The sequence below is a fragment of the Plectropomus leopardus genome, chromosome 2 (assembly GCF_026936395.1).
Source record: "Plectropomus leopardus strain MGB_pleo_1.0 chromosome 2, ASM2693639v1, whole genome shotgun sequence".
In the NCBI taxonomy this organism is placed as follows: Eukaryota; Metazoa; Chordata; class Actinopteri; order Perciformes; family Serranidae; genus Plectropomus; species Plectropomus leopardus.
The window spans coordinates 17,686,868-17,710,006 of NC_142177.1; the positions used below are offsets into that span (position 1 = coordinate 17,686,868).

At 39.7% G+C, this 23,139-nt stretch overlaps 1 protein-coding gene across 1 annotated transcript; it reads left to right on the forward strand.

Moving 5' to 3' along the window:
• Positions 1-466: 466 nt before the first annotated feature.
• taf4a (TAF4A RNA polymerase II, TATA box binding protein (TBP)-associated factor) lies at positions 467-16,125 on the forward strand. Its single transcript, XM_088086827.1, has 16 exons — positions 467-1,022; positions 1,353-2,184; positions 2,301-2,434; positions 4,227-4,346; positions 5,025-5,114; positions 5,267-5,389; positions 6,187-6,276; positions 6,408-6,620; positions 6,800-6,941; positions 7,034-7,136; positions 9,480-9,649; positions 9,741-9,871; positions 10,093-10,218; positions 12,142-12,198; positions 12,285-12,407; positions 14,790-16,125. Exons 1-16 carry the CDS (start codon positions 975-977, stop codon positions 14,952-14,954), a joined length of 2,667 nt encoding a protein of 888 aa, XP_087942953.1. The 5' UTR covers positions 467-974; the 3' UTR covers positions 14,955-16,125.
• The last annotated feature ends 7,014 nt before the right edge of the window (positions 16,126-23,139 follow it).

Below are 23,139 nucleotides of genomic sequence, written 5' to 3' on the forward strand. Positions count from 1 at the left end.
GGTTAAAATAGCCTGTTTGGATGTGCAAAATCCTTCACAGCTCTGTTTATTCAAGATTAAAAAAACAAATCAGTGTATATATATATATATATATATATATATATGTGTGTGTGTGTGTGTGTATATGTATATGTGTGTGTGTGTGTGTGTGTATATATGTATGTATATATATATATATATATATATATATATATATATATATATATATATATATATATATATATATATATATATATATATATATATATATATATATATATATATATATATATACACACACATATGTATGTATATATATATATATGTAAACTGCAGCGTTACCATAACATTATTTTAAGTGGGTCATAAACACTTATTTGTATATGGTTAATGTATAACTTTTTATATAATTATATTTATAATAGTACACAAAAGGAAACATAAGTAACGCACGCAGTATGTTAGCGTTGTGCATTTATCTGAAAGTCTGCGCACTTAGGAGTTTGAAACCACAAATGTCCCATGACTGCTGACAGCACTGTACAATATTTCCTCTCTAAAAGGAGGGTGGGGCGCCCTCAAACGCCTCTTTACAACAGCAACTTCACTTGTTGGCCAAAACACTGCAGCCATCTTGCAGAGCGCATCAAGAGTGAGTAAACTCTGAAATTCGGTTTGTTGGCTTGTTGTAAACCACGTTATTTTTCCACCAAAAGTCACACAGTGCGATTCTGAAGCTGGATGGCTATCGTGATGGCAGAAATACGCCGGCGACGGTCTAACATTTGATGAAGACATTTCGTCTCCGTTACGATGTTGTTCCGTCTCATGCATCCCCTGGAATGACAGCTGAAGCCATTGGTACCGCCTTTTAGAATGCGGAACAGCCAATCAGAGCGCGCCGAAGTCCCCGCACGGAGACGTTCAGTTGTTGTGCGCACGCGCATGTCAGTTGGTAAGTCCCTCACTTCTCACAAGCCCGCAGGAGTGTGAAGATGGCGGTTGGGTCCGGCCCGCTGGATGAGCCTTTTTTACACACAGAGGTGAATAAAGCGGTAGTTTGTCATCCCGTACAGTCTGTAGAGTCACAACTGTTGTTCTTGTGTCACAACAACCACACGGGTAGGCACGAGGCAGCCGGTAATTACATGGCTATAGTTCCGGGACAAGGGGGTAGCGCGAGCTAATGTCCAGCTGGGACTTGGTCAAGACGATTGGCAAAGCAGGTACGCTGTAACTACTAATGTTGTTTTCCTCTTTGTCTCTCCGAGTATACACGAAAAGCAAGCGCCGGAGCTGACAGAGAGAAACAGTAGATGTGACAGAGTCTTGCCCCATCACATTCAAGATTGTTTTTGCTCCTTCTCAACAAGTTGAAGTGCAGGGGGTCTCATCATAACGAGCTCCCTGATGGTTCAACTATGGATGCATCGACGGCCAGCACGGACTCCAGCACGGGACACGACCCTGGCAAAACACTTGTTGTTAGTGGCGATGTAACTTCTCCCCCTCATCACCAGGGGAAAGTAGGCTCATACTCGGTGCAGACTTTCAATGGGAACCAAACTATGAACTCTCACAATTCAGGAAGCGCTGCCCCTCTCGGGGGGGCGACAGTGACAAGTGGCGCTGGTAACAGCAGCAGCACTGCGATATCTGTCACAGCTGTCAGCAGTGGACCAGTGGTGTCAAAAGGGCTGGTCAGTGCTATAATGCACCCCTCGTCAAACAGTGTAATTCAGACGCCTCTCGTGAACTCACAGAGTGCTGCGGCTCCGGCTCAGTCTGTGAGCCAGGCAGCAGGAGCCACTGTGACGCTCGTCAGGCCGCCTATGCAAACCGCGGGGTCGGGTGCAACTTTGAATGGGAACAATAATGCGAGCCATTCTGTGGGTGCCAATACAACAGGTCACACAGGTATCGGCGTGCAAACCCCGCTTGTAAACAATAGCCAGCCGTCCAACTCGGTGTCAGTGAGCGCAGGGTCGCACATAATCAAGGCAGAGCCACCTACAACAATAATACAGCCAGCACCGCAGCCGGCTGTCACTCCTGGCGTCGTCAGCGCTCCCCGGACTCCGTCTACTGTAGCTGCCGGTCCAGGCGGGATCCGAGCCCTGACGCCTCAGATGCTGGCCCCAAGGCTCCCCCAGACCTCCGCGGGACAGCCCAGTATAGGCCTACATAACATTCAGCTCCCCCCGGGTGAGTGAAGCCAGAACTTTTTGAATGTTGGTCATCTAATACAGAATACATAATTTGTCCTCTTAGGTGCACTGGATTCCTTAAGTAACACTAAACTGTTGTGATTTATGCTTCAGGGATGGTGCTTGTTCGCAGTGAGAGTGGACAGCTGCTCATGATCCCTCAGCAGGCTCTGGCCCAGATGCAGGCCCAGGCACAGGGAGGCATGGCACCTCGGACTGCTACTCCTACAAGTGTGCCTCCTGGTCAGGTAAGATTACATAGTCCACCCAGGAAGCACCTTATATATCCTTATATACATGTCTCACTTTAGTGTCAAGGTTGGTGTTACAGCCCATGTTCAACTTGCCTTCCTTTCTACAGTTAAGGGAAATACCTGTTGAGCACAATATTAGGGAAATTAAAGGCATGGTTGAAAATTAATGTTTTTTTGTCCACCTGCCACTGTGGCTGGTGGATTCCAAAATCTGGCAGCCACTCAATAGATTGGCATTGTATTATTAGTCGACATTCGTGTAAAATTACAAAAGACATACACAGTAAAAATTCCGAAAAAGTTGGGACACTGTAAAACGTAAACAAAAACAGAATGCAATAATTTGCTGATCCTTTTTGACCTGTTTGATTGACTTATTTTCAGTTAGTACAAAGATAAAATATTTGATGTTTAAATTGATAAACTTCCTTTTTTTTGCAAATATACACTCATTCTGAATTTGACGTCTGCCACATGTTTCAAAAAAGTTGGAACAGGAGCAACAAGAGACTGGTGCTCAAAAAACACCTGTGACCTTACACAAGTGAACAGGTTAATTTGTAACAGATTCAAGTATCATGATTAGGTTCGAAAGGGGCATTCTTCAAAGACTTAGTTGTTCATAAGCAAAGAGGTGAAAAAGGTTCGCCTCTGTGTGAAAAACGATGTGGACAAATAGTCCAACATTTCTCAACTCAAAATTGCAAAGAATTCATGGATTTGTCTGAAATCTGTAATTTGCCTTCTGTAATCCATAATATCATCAAAAGATTCAGATAATCAGGAGAAATCTCCGTACTAAGGAGTGAGTCTGAAAACCAACATTGACTGCAGATGACCTTTGACCCCTCAGGTAGCACTGCATTACAACACAGCACGGTTCTTCTCTTGGCCTGAGCTCATCTGAGGTGGACTGACACAAAGAGGAAAAGTGTGCTGTGGTCTCACCACTCCACATTTCAAATTGTTTCTGCAAATCGTGGATGTTGTATCCTCTGGGCCAAAGAGGAACAGCACCATCCAGATTGTTACTGGCTCAAAGTTCAAAAGTCAGCATCTGTGATGGTACGGGGGTGTGTTAGTGCCCGTGGTCTGGGTAACTTGCTTGTCCGTGAAGGCACCATGAATGCTGAAAATGCATACAGGCTTTAGATTAACATTAAAGCCTTCCAGACAATGTCTTTTTCAGGGCCGTCCCTGCTTATTTGAGCAGGACAACGAACCACCTTCTGCACATGTTACAACAGCGGGGCGGATACTAGAGTTCGGGTACTAGACTGACCTGCCTGCAGTCCAGACATGTCGCCCACTGAAAATATGTAGTATGAAGCACAAAATACGATGACGGAGAATCCAGGCTGTTGAGCAGCTGAAGTCATATTTAAAGAAAGAATTGGAAAGAATTTAACTTTCAAAACTTTTCAGTGTCCTCAGTTCCCAAACGCACACTGAGTGAATGATGTAGAAAGATGATGTAACACAGAGGTAAACATGCTCCTGTATTGCAGGCATCACATTCAGAATGAGCATCTATTACCAAACAAAAGACAATAAAGTTTAAAATTCTAAACATTAAATATCTTGTCTTTGTACTGTATTCAAATGAATATAGGTCAAAAGGGATTTGCAGATCATTGCATCGTGTTTTATATATGTTTTACACAGCATCCCAGCTGTTTTGGAACAGCAGTGTTCACTGATGTATTTTAATATAATAAGTAGATGTTTTCTGGTTTGATAAAACTGGTTGTTACACATCATGCTATGCTTTTATGCCTTGTCTCAGGCTCCTGGAAACACCATCATCAGCAGACAAGTTGCGCCCAGCACCATCATCCGTCAAGGCTGCCCAGCTCCAACATCGCTCGCAGCGACCACCACTCTTCACAGACCTCCCATCCTCCAGGTAACCCAGTCTGTTGGTGTCAGATAATTTCTTAATGTGTTCATTTGGCTCATTGCACTTTATTTTGTGTCCGATACTTGCATAAGCTGCAGACTGAGGATAATACAAAGTACCCCATATACTGTTTGATATTGTATTGCAGTACACTGTAATATTATCAACATATATGTCGGTGTGACATTAAAAGGATCTTGTGAGTGCGTCTTTGCTCAGTGAAAGGATGCAAACCCTCATTCTCTAGAAGATGTGTTGTTTCATAGTGTGAATACATGTTTTCCAGTTTCCTGGGTCTGTTGGTAATCCTGGACCTTGATTCCTGGATTTACTAGTAGAGTTGAGACCTAGACTTGAAGGAATTATACTTACTTATAAGGAGTTTTATGTGCGAAACACATCAGCAGATTTGCCTCTTACAAATAAAACTGTTTAAATGATCGTACCACTGGAGCACTGACTTCTGTCCTGGTGTCTTAAAACCAATATATTGAATTAATATTTTGAGGAGGAGGGTCCAACTGAAATTCAGTGCCTGTAACCTCTTCTAAACCTGAGGATTAATGCACTTTATAAACTTTGGAAGCAACTCCAATATCCACACTTTCCTGTGATGAAAAGTGGGTTTTGAAATATTTGAACAACCTAAATAACGTGCTATGATGGCCATGTCTGTCTTTCCAGAGCTCAGTTGGGGCTGCGGTACCAGGAATTACCCCGAGGACAGTCAGCCAAACAGCTGGGACCACCGTTGCCTCAGTAACAGTGAGCAAAGTGAGTTGTACTAAGCTCAAGGGATCACATAGAGCTGGGTGTCTGCATGTGCCCTTTATAGTATAATAAAAACATGGTGCGATGTATAACAGGGTCAGTCACAAATGAGACTTTAATTTGTTCATAATCTGGATGTCTTGTGTTTTTGGCAGGAGACAATGGAGAATGTGAAGAAATGTAAGAACTTCCTGTCTACGTTAATCAAGCTGGCATCCACTGGGAAGCAATCTACAGAGACTGCAGCCAGTGTGAGAGAGCTGGTCAAGGACTTGCTGGTGAGTGAGCTGCACACACAGGACACACAACACTCAACTGCCATATTATGGTTCTCATTTGACATTTTCATTGAAAAACTTTAAAATATATATATAAAAAAAAATATATATATATATATGTATATGTGTGTGTGTATATATATATATATATATGTATATATATATATATATATATATATATATATATATATATATATATATGTATACATACATAATATTATATTTGTATGTATAATGACCTGAAAATTGAAATCGTTGTGTTTTCGTTACTTAAGAATGAGCCTTTTATATCTAAATAGGGAGTGGGTCCACGTCTACAAAGATCGGCATATTGCACGACCATGTTTCTACGGTAGCCCAGAACAGACAAATGAAACACTGGCTCAAGATTGGGCCAATCGTGTTTCGCATCAGCCATTTCACACAGTCGCTTGCTGGAAAAGCGTCACCAGCAAAACCATTGTTTCCCTATGGTACAGTGCGCCTGTTGGACGCTCCACTCCTGCTGCTGCGAAATGCATTTTTCTGACGGTTTTTTTTGGTGCATAAAGAAAAGTTAAAATATTTTCAACTTTTTCATTCGAGGTGCAGAGTCACACTGCTTGTCATTGTCACTTTTGGCCACATGCACACAGTATGCGCACGTAGCCCCGCTCCACAGGTGCCCCCAGCTGTTTTTTCAGATGCACTTCCAAGGCATTTTTGGAGCAGTCCTGCTTGGCGCGATGCATCTTGGAGTGATTGGCCCCTAATGTAATAGCTCTCACTCCCAGCTCTTTATGCCTATATTGTACTAGGAGGGCAGACTGGAAGCTGAGGAATTCACCAGCAGATTGTACAAAGAGCTCAACTCCTCACCCCAACCGTACCTTGTGCCTTTCCTTAAGGTAAGGAAGCTTACTGTATATTCTGTTGTCATTTGTACTGATATATTTTCTTGGACCACAGGAAACCATTGCCAAATGAGTGTCATCTTAAAGTACATTTCCATAATATATAACCTATTTATCTTCTGTAGAGAAGCCTCCCAGCCTTGAGGCAGCTCACCCCAGACTCAGCAGCCTTCATCCAGCAGAGTCAGCTCCCCCAGCCATCCTCAGGTCCAGTCCCCTCCACCTCACCCATCCCCACCACCGTGGTCCTGGGCAGTCCAGCACCCCGCCTAACTGCCCCAGTCTGCAGGCCCCAGCTCCAGCCAGGCATTAGCAAACCAGGACAGACTCCCTCACTGGTAAACACTTCAATGATAAATATCTCAAATGTAAGCTCGACTAAAATCTTCAACTGAGAGTTATTTATTCCAAATGTGATGCATGTCAAATATTTCCTCTACCGGAAATTTCACAATAAAGCATACATGTCACCTTTGTGATAATTACAAAATCTGCATTTGGAACTTTACACTTGTAGGTTATCCAGTCTCAGCAGCAGCGAGCAATGTTGAGACCTCAGGTAGCCTTACCAACGACCCCCATGGTGACTCTCAGGAATCAGGCCCCTGGCCGCATCATGCTGGGACAGCAACAGGTCCAGCTGAAAGAGCTGCAACCAGGTAATGATGTCGATATAATAAACCTGTCTGTGCATGCGCGTGTCTTTCTTTGGGCAACCTGTCGTATTTTTGTGATTTTGTGTCTCTACAAGTTCCTGTGAGGCCGGATTTGCCAGCTGTTTCTAAACAAGTCCCTGCTGCAGCCTTGACTCTCGCTCAAAAGAACAAGCTGAAAGAGGCGGGTGGCACTTTCAAGTAAGAACAAAATAACAGTAATCAAGCAATTTTTTAAACCTTTTATTCACCATGAAGTGCATACATATAAACAAATACAAAGTAAACAAAGCAATAATATGGGGTTGAATATTGGATAGAAGTAACAAAGAACAACAATTATGAGCATAAATATGCTTAAAAAAAGAGTAATAAAATAAAACAATAAGAAAGAAAAAAAAGACAAAAAAACAGATAAACAAAAGACAATGCAAACAAATAAACAACTAGCGTGTTGATCACTTGGGTTTAGTTACATTTCATGAAAGAGTTTGTTATGGTGTTACTAATGCTTTCTCCTCATGTCTAACCACAAACTTTTTTTTAAAACTCTCTTTCTCTTTTTCTTTCATGCTTACCTCCCTTTCCCCTCCTTTCATTCATTTCACTTCCACAACTACACAGTTGTGTTTACATTTACTGTTACTCACCGGCAGTGTGATGGAGCTGAGGATTGTTGAATGTATTTTTTCAAAATGTTCAAGTTGGTTTGATTGTAGAGCTGATTGTTTTTCCAGTGATATCTGTTGTGTTAGGAAATCTAACCATTGTGAAATATTTACCTTTTTCCTGTTTTTCCAATTTAGCAGTATTGTTTTCTTGGTGAGAGTTAGGGCTACAAGTAGGGGTGTTATGACTTGGACTGAGCAAGTATGCATAAAGATGTGGATAATGGAATAGTTCAGCCAAGGAGTTGGTGGTTACTTGCTGCCAGAAATGCTGTAGTGGTGAATAGAGAGTGAATAGAGAGTGCATGGAGGTATTTGCCAGTTGTATTAAGGATACAGTGGGTGCATGTGTCTGATCCACTTAGTCCCATTATGTTCATCTTGTGTTGTGTGATGTGAGTTCTGTGGAGACTCTGGTATTGTATTAGTCTTATGTTAGTGTTCCTGGACATGCTGAAGATGTTATTACAGATTTTATTCTAAACGCTATTGTCGGTGTGGATGTTGAGGTCTTTATCACATTTTTTTATTGGAATACATGTCGTGATGTCAGTGATGGATATGAGTTTATACACTTTTGAGAGTTGTTTGTCAGAATTTGCTATTTTATTGATCTTGTCCAGTAGTGGTGGTTGTCCTGAGTGTGGTATCTAGGTTTGCTTTAATTGAATGTTTTAGTTCGATGTATTGTAAGAGTTATTGCTTATCAAGGCCGTATATGTCAATGAGCTGTTGGAATGTAAGTAGGGTGTTATGATCCAAGATGTGGTGGAGGTGTGTGATGCCTTTTTCTTTCCATTTAATGCCTGTTAGAGATGATTCATTTGCAGTGAAGTCTGGATTGTGGCATATGAGTGTTTGGGTTGTGGGGGAGAATTTGGTATTGTTTATTTTATTGACTTCCCACCAAGCTGTAAGAGTTGTTCTATGTCGATGTATTGGAAATTTGGGGCTTCTAGTCCTTTTTGTTATTTTGATGTTTGTTGTAATGTGGATAGTTTTATTCAAGATTTTTTATTTTTCCAATAAAAGTTTGTAATAAATGTGCCCAGTGTGTTAAACCATTTTACTGAGGGTTGGATTGGAATCATTGTGAATATGTAGTTGATTTTTGGTAATACCATCATTTGTATTGTTATGCGTCCTATAATGCGTCCACCAGCTGCTATTGTTTTTGTTATGGTGTGAAGTTTAGGTGAAATAACTGACAGTTTGGAGGAATATTGTATGCCAATTTCAAATCAGTTTTACCATAAATGAACTTTTATCACTACCCCAGCTATATGAAAATGAAAGTTTATTTAATCTCATTGTCAGCATACCTTTTTTGTTTTTTTTTTTGCTTTTCAGAGATAAGATCAATGCAAATAACATTTTGTGTTTTACAAACAAAGGAGTGAAAAGGACAATGAATAAAATAAAATGAATATTTGACAGAGGATTAAAAACAAACACACAAGAAAAAGAAGGGGGGGGGGGGTCAAGTTGGTTAAGAATTCAAGACAGAAAGATTCATTGACATGATGTGTCCAAAAACCATGACTGAATGTCTGCAGGTTCAACATGAGAAGATTTAAAGCTTATACTGAGCATAGTCTAGGAAGGGATGCCGCTTATTCTCAACTTAAAAACTTGAGTTTCTTTAGTTTCAAGTGCACTCTGACATTTCTTAACCATACAATGTAACTGGGATGCTGTGGGTTTTTCCAGTTAAGGAGAACTAGCCTGCGTGCTAATGAGACTATGCTGGAATCTTGTAATAAGCTGTCGGCATACCTTATATAGCTTAAAAATGCTAAATAGTGGACAAATAAGCAACAGTGCATGGGGATTTATCGAAGTTTCAGTGCTCTTTTTGCTGCACCTTTTTTTACAGAGATGATGACGACATCAACGATGTGGCCTCCATGGCCGGAGTGAACCTATCAGAGGAAAGCGCTAACATCCTAGCAACCAATTCTGGATTAGTGGGAGCGGTGACACATTCCTGTAAGGACGAGGCTTTCCTCTCCTGTGCCATTCTACAGAGGAGAATGCTGGAGATAGGTGAGACACTTACAATGACACATTATTAATAATACAATGCCTGCCCATCCACCACCTGAAGCCTCATGGTATCTTGCTGTTTCTTTCCCAGGCAGGAGGTATGGCGTGACAGACCTGGGTGCAGAGGTGGTAAACTTTGTCTCCCATGCTACTCAGCATCGGCTCCAGAACCTGCTAGGAAAAGTTTCCCAAGTGGCCCAGCAGAAAAACGGCAATTTCAAGGTTTGTTTACAGCGCCACTGATAGAAATGTTTTCCCCTATGGTATAGATTAAGCCTAAACCAGATTTTTGCAGACAAATTATTCTGGTGCTAAGACACAAAAGGGTCTGCTCTTTTAAACAGTCATAACATGCACGTTTTGAGTCTGAATATAGGCAATAATTTCTCTGTGATCTCGTGTTTCTTACGAGTTAACATTGTGGCACTGCTGTCTGTTGGCAGGAGGATGACAATTACGAGCAGAGCAGTGATGTTCGTGCTCAGCTCAAATTCTTTGAGCAGCTGGACCAGCTAGAGAAACAACGGAAGGAGGAACAGGAGAGAGAGATCCTCCTAAAGGCAGCTAAGGTACAGCATCACGAACAGACATCGCAATATCTTAAAATATGACAACACTAAATATTCATCGTTATTCAGAGAACTTATGTTTAGTCAGGGCGGAAAAGCCCATGGAGCAGCATTTTACATGAAGCAGCCCAATGATTTAGTCAAGAGACAATACTATTGCAGTTTTGACCATGTTGTGATGGGCTGAGTATTGTGATAACATATGTTGCAATCTGTTACCCTTTTTTTTCTCAACTGCAAATTATGTTCCTAAAGCAAAACTTTGCTGACGTCGGTTTTATCTAATGACATTAAGTTTTCAGTCTGTTCATCTCAATTCAGTCATTTATATTGCAGCACAATGTATCCAGTTGATTTTATTATTCTAGAAGGTCACCAGAAGTTTGATTTGTTTTTGTAACATGAATCATTGAAATAATAACAAATTGATACTTGACATTTTGTATTGATAAGATATTGCCACGCCAAAATATTGTGGTACTATGCTGTATCATTTTTTTTCGCCCACCCCTAAAGCAGGCTACTCACTGTTGAACCTGACACCTCTTTGAGGTCATGTATGCTTCCTTCATGTGTGAAAATGGATATGTCCATTTCAAAGGCTGTAAATGTCAGTGCCCTCATACTTTAATGTGTCCTTTATGATGGCACAGATAAAGCCAATAGCAAATGGCCTGCAGAGTGCAGAGTCAAAAGTTTGAGACAAAAACAAAGCAGGGGACAGTGGAGGAAATCGTAACAATGTACCTGACAGACATCACAATAATATGCCCAAAGGCTATTGGTTTAATTTTAAATACACAAAATTCTTACTAGCAGTTAAAGGTAACAGAGCAGCTTTGTAATGAGGAGAAGACAAACATCTGTGGATTCAGATACCTGCTGTCAAACAGCATGAATAAATGGACCTTTAATAGACCGAGAGGTTTTTATGTTCTCACAAATAAATACCCTTTTGTAAAAACAACCAGATAAAATGCTCAGTGGGAGATTGAAACAACATCTTATGCAACCATCAAAACATGCACTTTGTTGCTGTGACTTATTAAATTCTGCAGGCATGCTATTGAGGATCTTCTAGGTTTAGCAATTTCAAGCATCCAGTTTTATTATTTCAAGGCCATACTGTGACATTTGATTTGTTTAATGTTTATATAAAATCAGCCCATTTCTTAATAATAGCATGTGTGTAATAAATGCTGTTTTTTCTGGCCTACATTTAGTGATTTGGTGTCCTGCAGCTATTGTCTACTCCAGAGGCACATTAATATTCTATAAAGTTTGACAAAAGGTCGCTTGCGATTGATTTTGACTCACTCTCAGGTGCCTGTTAGGATGTAACTGGAACAATTTCTAACAAATGTACTGTGTGATGTATCAAATGGCACCAGGGAAGAATCTATGATGCCAAATTAAATCTCACTAGGTATGTGACATTCAGAAATAATAATACATAAATACATATATAACAGTTTTTTTTATGAAACTACTGTATAGTAAACATTCTAGCTCGAAATGTAATTACTGATTAGGGTTCCCACAGGTCCTTGAAACTTCTTTAAAGTTAAAGTTTTTTGAAAATAGACTCAACGTTAGTACATGGGGCTTTTTTAAATGGTCTGCTATTTCTCATTCTAAAAATTGTAACATTAATTAGCTTTGGTTCATGACTCAAACTATGTCATGTTGTGTCCTTGAATGTGAGGGAATTGTGCATGGAAGGTCCTTGAAAAGTCCTTGAATTTGATGTTTTGGGGGATTGATCAAACAAGTAGCTGATGTCGAGTGTGCTTTTTTAACTAATATTCATGCAGAATGGTCAAACACCTGCAAATTTTACTATATCTCTCATCTGACATAACCTGGGCTTGTCTTTTTTATGCCAGCATCAGTTATTAATATGTCTTGCTTTTGGCCATGCAGTCTCGAGCTCGGCAAGAGGACCCAGAGCAACTGCGTCTGAAACAGAAGGCAAAAGAGGTATGATGAAAGAGGCACAGTTAAGTAGTGTTTATTTCTGTTTGTATAGCTCTGTGTGCTTATTTTTTTTGTTGGTATGTGTGCAGATGCAACAGCAGGAGCTGGCTCAGATGAGACAGAGGGAGGCAAACCTGACGGCTCTGGCAGCCATCGGTCCCAGGAAGAAGAGGAAGATTCTGGACTCCCCATCCTCCTCTGCTGCCGCTGAGGTAACACTGATCACAGTACATTCTTCATGTAGTGCTGTTTATCCTGGGATAGCTGTCAAGTATGACCCCTGTCATAAAGTCACCACATACCAGGGGTATCAAACTAGTTTTAGTTCGTGGGCCACATACAGACCAATTTGATGTGAGTGGGCAGAGTGGACCAGACCAGTAAAGCCAGTGCACAATAGCTATAAATAACAACACTTAAAAAAATGTCCCTTTTTTTTAGTGTAAAGATGTGTGATGAAAAGCCTGAGTTCTTTTAAGGAAACAATTTCAACAACGTGTCTGTTTTACAAAATCAATCAATCCACTACTTACTGTCACAACATGTGCATTTCTCCATACATTTCCACTCCTGTGCAGTAGTGCTGGTATTACCACATCCAGGTAAAGTGGAAATTACTTAGGAAGCAGGTTCATTTATCCCCCGCTTAACAAGCACATTTTTCAAGGACGGTGAAGGCATGCCTTACTACTCTGATTGGCTTACCCTGACATTCCTACGCTAATCATAACCAATCTTACTCCTCTTGGCTAAACTTAAACAATCCAACCAATTAAGGCAAAGAGTACCAGCCAGTCACAGGGAGAAGGGTGGGTCGTGCTTGCGCCATTGTAGGAAAATAACATTAGTGCTTTACAAACCATTTACAAATCAAAAGTTCTGACAGTGCCGAAGCAATAGGCTTCCACCAATGGGTCCTTAAAAAGTTGGTGAGAAGTTTTGAAATTTTGTCCATGAAATTGTGTTGGAACCCTGGATACAGATTATTTTGGAGCTGCTAATTGACAATATGTTGGACACTGTTAAATATCTTAAAATATGACCACAATAAATATTCATTGTTATTTCAGAGAACTTCATTGTGGTCAGGATGGAAAAGCCTCTGAAGCAGCATTTTACATGTAGTAGTTTACTTATTTAATCTGATTCTGGCACATCTTAGCCTTCACAAGTGCCTCAATATCACATTTGCAAGCAATACAGTGAGTGGATTAGACACCATAACTGTCCAGTTCTGGCCTGTGGGCCATGTATTTGGCATCTCCTGTGATATACGTTTGTCCATTTCGCACTTTCTTTCACAACAGAGTATGGAGCCACATGTTGTTCTCACTTTAACAAAAGACACCAAAGTTAAAATGTTGGTAACTGCAATATTATTGATGTAAAGTTACAGTTAAAAAAGCTCCTTTATTAATCACTGTAAAACACGGGATACAAAAATATCTCACTTTAGGACTAAAAGCCAGTCAGTTCTTTATTCCAGTGGCTGTATCCGCCAGACAAAGCTTATTAGGTGATGATAGTTCATTGGTAGCCCACACTTACCTGACATAAACCTGCTGTCAATCATCTGTGCTCTTCGCATACCTGTAAAAAATGTTTAATGAAGCCGCTCCTTTGTTCTGGCTCATGTACTCATACACATTGTCAGCTGACTCTTTTAATTAAGCAACTTACCAGTCACATTCAGTTAATACAATGAGACAGTCTTCATAATGTGAAAAAGCTTTACTCACAGCAGCTACTCTCCTTTGACTAAAAATCACTGTCTATTTTAGATTTTGATTGCCATGGTGGTGGTTGTTTGTTTTCTACACGTGTTGCGTTCTGGTCTGTTAAGTGTTCGGGGGTTTCTTTCTCTCCACACTGAACGTTTTACTGTTGTTTGGATTCCTTGGGGAGCATCCACAAGAGCAGAGCCTTTTGTGTAAAATGAGCACCTAACCGTGTGCTGCAATAAATGGCCCTGTTTTCTTTAATTGTCGCTGGCATGTGAAAAACAAATGTTCAGGAAACAATGTGAGATAGCTCTTCTTTTATTTACTTCGACAAAAGTTGCAGTAATTTAAAGATGGTGTTTATTTGTACGCCTTCCTTGCCTCCCAATAACAATGGCGCTTTTGCTGTTTTTCTGCATGTAGACTTCTTTCTAATAGTTATTGAAAAATACAGAAAAAAAATGATGCCATAGAGTTTTATTGTATTCTGTCAGGTACAATGCAAAGTGCTATAGCAGTGAATGTGGGAATGTTGTTACCAATTTAAACAACCTTGGGACATTTTTACAAAAGCGTTGTATTTTTTTATAAAGAAGCAAGGCCATGATTGAGGGCTTTCTTAATAATCTGTATGGTATTTCTGACAAATAAAGTTTTCATCGGGATGAACTGCATGCACCAGGGAATTGTGAGAAACAGTCACTTCATCCAAAGCACTCAAATAGACAACTGTGGCGCAAGTCTTTCGTGTAACCGTTTCATAATTTTTCATGCTGTGGTCAGACAAACAGTTTTGCCCAATTATTCTTTGGGTCTACACATCAGACCACAAAAGCCTACTCTGAACTTCTCTTTCTCCCTCCCATCTCACAGGGATCAGGAACAGGTCCCTCTCTGTCTGGTGGGGCTGGTTCGTCGGGCTCCAGACCAACGCGGCAGCGCATCACACGTGTCAATCTCAGGGACCTGCTCTTCTGCTTGGAGAACGAGAGGTTTGCCAGTCACTCCCATTTCCTCTACAAGGGCTTTCTCAAATAGGCTTGATGTCAGAGAGGAGAGGGGGAAATGTGTGTGGAGAGACCAACCGCTCCCACCACACACAGAGAGAGCATAAGAGACTCTTAAATGAAGAGGAGGAGCGCAGCGATTTGGCACATTTCGAAGCTTTTCAGATATTCCTGATAAGCTGTATCTGAGCTACAGTAGTAGCCATATTGGACGGCCTCTCTACCTCTCTCCTCAAATAATGCCTATTTTATTTCATAGCAGACATGGACTAATGCTACTATTTACCCTGTTCAGCTTTTCAAGAAAGTGCAAAAATGGATTACATGTGTTCCGAGGTGGGGTTCGACTTTTTGTACAATTATGCACTGTCACACAGCACAGTTTATTTTCAGATCATTTGTTTGCGCATTAGGCTTTAAAGCAATGGAAATCAACACATTTGATTTAATAGACCACCGACTAATCTTAATTTTATTGAATGATTTTACTTTTGGATTAGTTTGAACTCCAAACTGTGTAACCTACTGAGTTGCCTTTCTAACTATGAATAAGCCATATAGCCATCCCGAAGCAATTAACCCTGCTGTAACTCATGAAGCAGTAGTTCACTCTGTACCCGTCATCTCCATTACTTGATTCTTTTTTCAGCATATTTATTTACTAAACTCGAGCTTAAATTAACATGTAGTTATTTATTTAATTCCATGTGACACCTCAGTGGTTTCATGTAGCGTAAATTCAAAACAAAAATGCATTTACCTGCTTATGTTTAAAATCAGTTTTGAAATTTGGGTGTATAGATTTCAGTGCGTGAATAGAGGTTTCTTTTGTTGTTGTTGTTGTTGTTGTTTTATAATCTTTTAAATTGTTCTTTTTCAAATTAGTTTGACATTTATTGATTTCTAAACCTTAAATAGGCTTCCGAAGGCCTTTAACACGTATTGCTATACCAAACATACATCTACCTGAAAGTGATTTCTATTTTTGTAGCTGCCCACCAACACACATTTTTACTCTTTCAGTAGTGACTGACGGTGTCCTCCCACTAAAGAAAGTGGAGTTTCTTCCTGTATATTTGTAAATGTTACACCTAAAGTTTTACACATGGTTTTGTATAGAATTGAGAATTTACCCATACAGCATAAAGAAAAACACATTTTCTCTATTAAAAAGTTTGAATAAATAATGATTTTGAAGTAAATGGTTTGGTGTTTAACCCTTTATAACCTGGATCGACATCACCTTAATTGCGCTGCATTAGGGTGCCTATCAAAAATATTTTAACCTTTGAACCTTGATCAAATTGGATTGATTTCTTCTGAAAACATGGGTAGGGAGGGCAATAAGCAACTTGGCAAGAAATTAGCAGAGTTAGACTACTTAAAAAAGCTAGCGAATTTTTTCCAAAAACAAACAATTAATCATATAATAGTATATAACTATTTTACAAGTTCTAAAATATAAATGTGTAGCCTTTTTATTTTATTTTTATTTTTTTCGGTTGTAATTTCAGGTAACTTTCTTGTACTTTTCACAATTTCTTTCTAAAGCTGACCATTGTGTCGCCCCATGTTTTTGAAAGCTATCAAGCCAGTTGGCCCATGTTTCAAAGTTTTAAAGAGTGTCAGGCAAATGTCAACATATTTTTTGTATTTCATTGCAGTTGCACAAGAGGGCAGCATTGCATTATTATTACATCTGGATGAGCAATGCATGTGGCACTGAGGATATTGAGGCTTTGTACATGAATGAGTTGAATGCCTTTAATTCCTTCTTACTCTACCTGTTCACAGATAATTCCACTTAATCCTCTAACATCTGTAAAGCCACATGTAGTGCACAGCGTGTGTCCCCTGGGTGTATCTGTTGAGCACAACTCCCATGAGCAGAACACACAGCTCTCAAACTAGAATGAAATCACACTCACACACAGTCTGCTACCAGTCTGTGCTGTTCTTTGCTGGGCTGTCTTGTTTGAGTCCATCTCCATTATCAGCCCAACACACGCGTGCATTGGCAACAGCTGCAACATCAGCTGCTTACATTCACCACAAGCATGGGCTGGAAATAATTAGACCATTCTGCCACTGGGACAGTAGCCTGATGTTAGGATGATTGGGAGCAGATATAGTTTCTGCGCTGACCGAAGAGGAACCATAAGTGTATATTTGGAGCCATCAGTGATGATGAGCCACAATTTTCATTTTCTATAATGAAAGTGCATCTGGGAGCCACTAGGTGGCAATTTTACCACATTACAGGAGTGCTCTGCAGCAGACATAAACTGAAACAGCAGGTTCTTCTAAAACCTTGCTACATTTGGTTGAGTTTAGCGTTCACATATTCATGTTTTGCTGTGCTGGACACGCACAATACAGACTATTAGGCCAATCTATGAGGCACTCCCATTTAGCGTTACGTTTGGAAAATAGTGAAATAGTGTGACTTGTCAATAATATCAGCATCATGCTGCTGTGAGAAAGCAGAGCTTGACAAAAAACAGGCTTTCAGACATGCTGTCTGTCTGGTGGTAGTGGTGGTGACTTGGGTAAGGCCTCACCCTTTGTGCCTCAGCCCAATCCAATATTTTTCCTGGTAATCCTCCTTCCACTCCTCAACACTACTGCTCTTTCAGAGTTAAGTCCATATAAGCTCCCACTTGAGTGCCAGAGGCAGAGCAACAACAGGGATGGTGCGGTTGCCTAGCGACGTCTCAGTCACTGCACCTGAGGGTCTTGGGCAAACACCCTGAGCCTGCCAGAGGGAAGAGGAGAGAAATAACATCACCGCTTCCTTCCGTGACATTTATCAAAGAGGGCTGATATTAATTTGTTAACATTCGTTGTTGTCATTTTTGCTGTCACCTCAGGTTGACACGATAAAATAAACCATACTTAGAGCAAGTTTATTTGTGTGTGTCTGTACTGCGCTGTGGGTGCTTTTGTCTGATTCTAAGATAGGACTTGACTGCTCTGATAGTGCTTCTCAGCAGGGTGTTTCTCTTGCACTTTTATGATAAATCTTTGCTTGTTTACACTCACAGAGGGGCTCAGTTTTAATGATGGTTAGAGGCCGATGAAACTCACATAAATCAGAAGAATATAAAAAATTTTATTAAGGTAAAACCCCTATAGCAAGATGAACGAGAGGGTTGTGATACTTTTTCACTGACATTACTCTGCAAACCAGTGATTTCAAAACTCCATTTGTAATCCCATAGTATTCGTGCTGTGAGACAAATGCAATACTAAAAGTCAGTTAATTAATTTTATCCTTTTCAACGCCTCCTTGCATATTGTTGATTAAGCTTTGAGCTTATGAATAAAACTCTCCCCGAAGAGGAACATGAGAATGTGATTTGGGTGACTTGATGGGGCTCAGTGTGATTCAGTCACAGCACTTCCTCCATTAAGATGCAAAAATTCAGCTGCCTAAAAAAACTTTTATCCTGAACTGAACGAGAATTATTTCCAGCCTTTCCTAAAAAACACAGGATACTGACAAATAACATGCAACACCAGTTCATTGGTTTACAACTCCTAACAAGTCAATTTTCTGTGTGTCCATGCCCTCGTTCCACCCAGGTTCATGCTGACTTTAGGACTCTTTTGTTATGGGGTCGATTGGGGCAGTCTGCTTTGGCCCGGAGATACTATAATAAGGCCAGTGTTTATGACTGCTGCTGAAATGGGTTTGTAAGCGCAGCTGAACCTCTGAGCTATTGACGCGGGGGTTAATAGCCTGTTGGCCTCTTTAATGGAGCTGAATCAGGTCAAGAGGCAGACATTGTCAGCCCACAGGAGAGGAACATCTCCATTTACAGAGTCACCTCCTATATGAGGCAGGCCAGGTGCCAAAATGTAATGAGCATACACACCTGTGGTGTAGAGTGAAGACTATATATAGTCAGTTAAATATCATAAAAAAGTATGAAAAAAATATTTCATGAAAAAAGCCATAGTATAGCATAGTAGGACGTCAAAAATCATAAAAACAACAACACAGTATGAAGTTTTGAATCTTAAAAAAAACCTCCAAAAAAAACATTGTATAGTATGTATTTAGTATGTCATAATACAGTATAACTTTGAAATTTATAAAGAACCATATTACCACAGAAACATAGATGTACTGGTAAATCAAGGAGAAGCTCTGGATTTGCCAGTCCATCTATGTTTCAACCCTAATCTATGGTCATGAGCTCTGGCTAGTGACCGAAAAGAATGAGATTGAGGATACAAGGGGCTGAAATGAGCTTCCTCCGGAGGGTGGCTGGGCTCAGTTTTAGAGATAGGGTGACGAGCTCTGACATCCGGGAGGAGCTCGGAGTAGAGCAACTGCTCCTTCGCGTGGAAAGGGGCCAGTTGAGGTGGTTTTGGCATCTGATCAGAATGCCTCCTGGGTGCCTCCTGCTGGAGGTGTTCCAGGCACGTCCTACTGGTAGGACGCCCCGGGGCAGACCCAGAACACGCTGTAGGGATTACATATCCCGGCTGGCCTGGGAACGCCTTTGGGTCCCCCAGGAGGAACTGGAAAGCATTGGTGGGGAGAGGGACGTCTGGAGTGCTCTGCTCAGCCCCTTAGGCTGACCTGGCCCCGGATAAGTGGACAAAAATGGATGGATGGATGGATATTACAATAGTATTTTGACAAAAAAACATGAAAAAATGTCATAGGATGGTATGTCATTGTAAATCGTGAAAAAACGTCAAAGCATAGTGTGATGTTTAAAATTGTGAAAATTCTATGACGTCAAGAAATGTGAGAAAATTGAGCTGTATAGTATGTCGTCAGAATTTGAAAATAAGCTAATAGTATACAATGTCGCCGAAAAGCGTGAAATAAATGTAATTCTATACTATGCTGTCAATAACTGGGAAAAATCATGGAAAGACATCAAAGTATAGTATGTCAACAAAAATCATGGAAAGACATCAAAGTATAGTATGTTAACAAAAATTATGAAAAAATGCTACAGTATCGTATGGGGACAAAAATCCTGAAAAAAGTCATAGTATAGTATGTTGTCAAAAACTGTGAAAAAATGTCATAGTACTGTATGTTGTCAAAGATTGTGACAAAGTGTCTTAGTATAGTATATCATCTTGACACGCTATTTTATGCAGTTTTCAGCTGTTATCAGCAGTTTTTGGGAAATTACCTTTTTTGGATTATTTTTTTGGGCTTTTATTGCCTGTGATGGACAGAACAATTAAAGCGTGAAAGGGGAAGAGAGAGGGGGGACGACATGCAGCAAATGGTCGTGGCCGGAATTCAACCAGCGGCCGCTGCAATGAGGATACAACCTCTGTATATGGAGCGCTGCTCTGTCCACTGAGCCACCACGAAACCTGGAAATGTCAAATTTTGACATGTTTCGCCAAACTATAGTATTGCATATTAGGGTGTTTTGGACGGTTTTTGCAACATTCTATGCTATGGCGTATCTTTGCATGCTATTTTATGCTATCTTATTTCATGTTGTTTTGAGTTGTTTTTAGATGCTACAGTGTATCTCAGCACTCTGCATTAGGTGATTTAAAATGCTCTTCAGCTGTTTTTTGGACATGTCAATTTTGACATTTTTGCCATACTATAGCCTTGCTTTTTTGTTCATTTTTTTTGACATGCTATATTACGTTGTTTATGGCCGTTTTTTTTGCAAGTTTTAATGCTATGGCGTGTCTCAGCACATGTTTTTATGTTGTTTGGAGGTGATTCCTGCCATTTTTGGGACATGTCCAATTTTGACATTTTTGCAATACTATAGCCTTGCTTTTTGGTCATTTTCTTGACTGCTATGGCATGTCTCAGCACGCTATTTTATGCTGTTTTGAGGTGTTTTCAGTTGTTTTTTGGACATGTCAATTTTTGACATTTTTGCCATACTATAGCCTTGCTTTTTTGTCATTTTTTCAACATGCTATTTTATGTTGTTTTTAGCCATTTTTTGCAAGTTTTAATGCTATGGCGTGTCTCAGCACGCTATTTTATGATGTTTTGAGGTGTTTTCAGTTGTTTTTTGGACATGTCAATTTTTGACATTTTTGCCATACTATAGCCTTGCTTTTTTGTCACTTTTTCGACATGCTATTATATGTTGTTTTAAGCCATTTTCTGAAAGTTTAAATGCTATGGCATTTCTCAGCATGCTATTTTATGATGTTTTGAGGTGTTTCCAGCCTTTTTTGGGACATGTCCAATTTTGACATTTTTGCCATACTATAGCCTTGTTTTTTTTGTCATTTTTTCGACATGCTTTTTTATGTTGTTTTTAGCCATTTTCTGCAAGTTTAAATGCTATGGCGTGTTTCAGCACAAGTTTTTATGATGTTTTGAGGTGTTTTCAGCTGTTTTTTGGACATGTCAATTTTTGACATTTTTGCCATACTATAGCCTTGCTTTTTTGTCATTTTTTCGACATGCTATTTTATGTTGTTTTAAGCCATTTTCTGCAAGTTTTAATGCTATGGCGTGTCTCAGCACGCTATTTTATGATGTTTTGAGGTGTTTCCAGCCTTTTTTGGGACATGTCAATTTTTGACATTTTTGCCATACTATAGCCTTGTTTTTTTGTCATTTTTTCGACATGCTATTTTAAGTTGTTTTTAGCTGTTTTCTCCAAGTTTTAATGCTATGGCGTGTTTCAGCACATGTTTTCATGCTGTTTTGAGGTGTTTTCAGTTGTTTTTTGGACATGTCAATTTTTGACATTTTTGCCATACTATAGCCTTGCTTTTTTGTCATTTTTTCGACATGCTATTTTATGTTGTTTTTAGCCGTTTTCTCCAAGTTTTAAAGCTATGGCGTGTCTCAGCACGCTATTTTATGATGTTTTGAGGTGTTTCCAGCCTTTTTTGGGATATGTCCAGTTCTGACATTTTTGCCATACTATAGCCTTGGTTTTTTGTCATTTTTTTGACATGCTATTTTATGTTGTTTTTAGCCGTTTTCTCCAAGTTTTAATGCTATGGCGTGTCTCAGCACGCTATTTTATGATATTTTGAGGTGTTTCCAGCCTTTTTTGAGACATGTCCAATTTTTGACATTTTTGCTATACTATAGCCTTGCTTTGTTGTTATTTTTTCAACATGCTATTTTATGTTGTTTTTAGCCATTTTTTTGCAAGTTTTAATGCTATGGCGTGTCTCAGCACGCGTTTTCATGCTGTTTTGAGGTGTTTTCAGCTGTTTTTTGGACATGTCAATTTTTGACATTTTTGCCATACTATAGCCTTGCTTTTTTGTCATTTTTTCGACATGCTATTTTAAGTTGTTTTTAGCCGTTTTCTCCAAGTTTTAATGCTATGGCTTGACTCAGCACGCTATTTTATGACGTTTTGAGGCGTTTTCAGCTGTTTCTTGGACATGTCAATTTTTGACATTTTTGCCATACTATAGCCTTGCTTTTTTGTCATTTTTTCGACATGCTATTTTATGTTGTTTTTAGCCGTTTTCTCCAAGTTTTAATGCTATGGCGTGTCTCAGCACGCTATTTTATGATGTTTTGAGGTGTTTCCAGCCTTTTTTGAGACATGTCCAATTTTTGACATTTTTGCCATACTATAGCCTTGCTTTGTTGTTATTTTTTCAACATGCTATTTTGTGTTGTTTTTAGCCATTTTTTTGCAAGTTTTAATGCTACGGCGTGTCTCAGCACGCGTTTTCATGCTGTTTTGAGGTGTTTTCAGCTGTTTTTTGGACATGTCAATTTTTGACATTTTTGCCATACTATAGCCTTGCTTTTTTGTCATTTTTTCGACATGCTATTTTAAGTTGTTTTTAGCCGTTTTCTCCAAGTTTTAATGCTATGGCGTGTCTCAGCACACTATTTTATGACGTTTTGAGGCGTTTTCAGCTGTTTCTTGGACATGTCAATTTTTGACATTTTTGCCATACTATAGCCTTGGTTTTTTGTCATTTTTTCGACATGCTATTTTAAGTTGTTTTTAGCCGTTTTTTGCAAGTTTAAATGCTATGGCGTATGTCAGCACGCGCTTTTATGCTTTTTTGAGGTGTTTTCAGTTGTTTTTTGTACATGTCAATTTTTGACATTTTTGCCATACTATAGCCTTGCTTTTTTGTCATTTTTTCGACATGCTATTTTAAGTTGTTTTTAGCCATTTTTTGCAAGTTTAAATGCTATGGCGTGTCTCAGCACGCCATTTTATGATGTTTTGAGGTGTTTCCAGCCTTTTTTGGGACATGTCCAATTT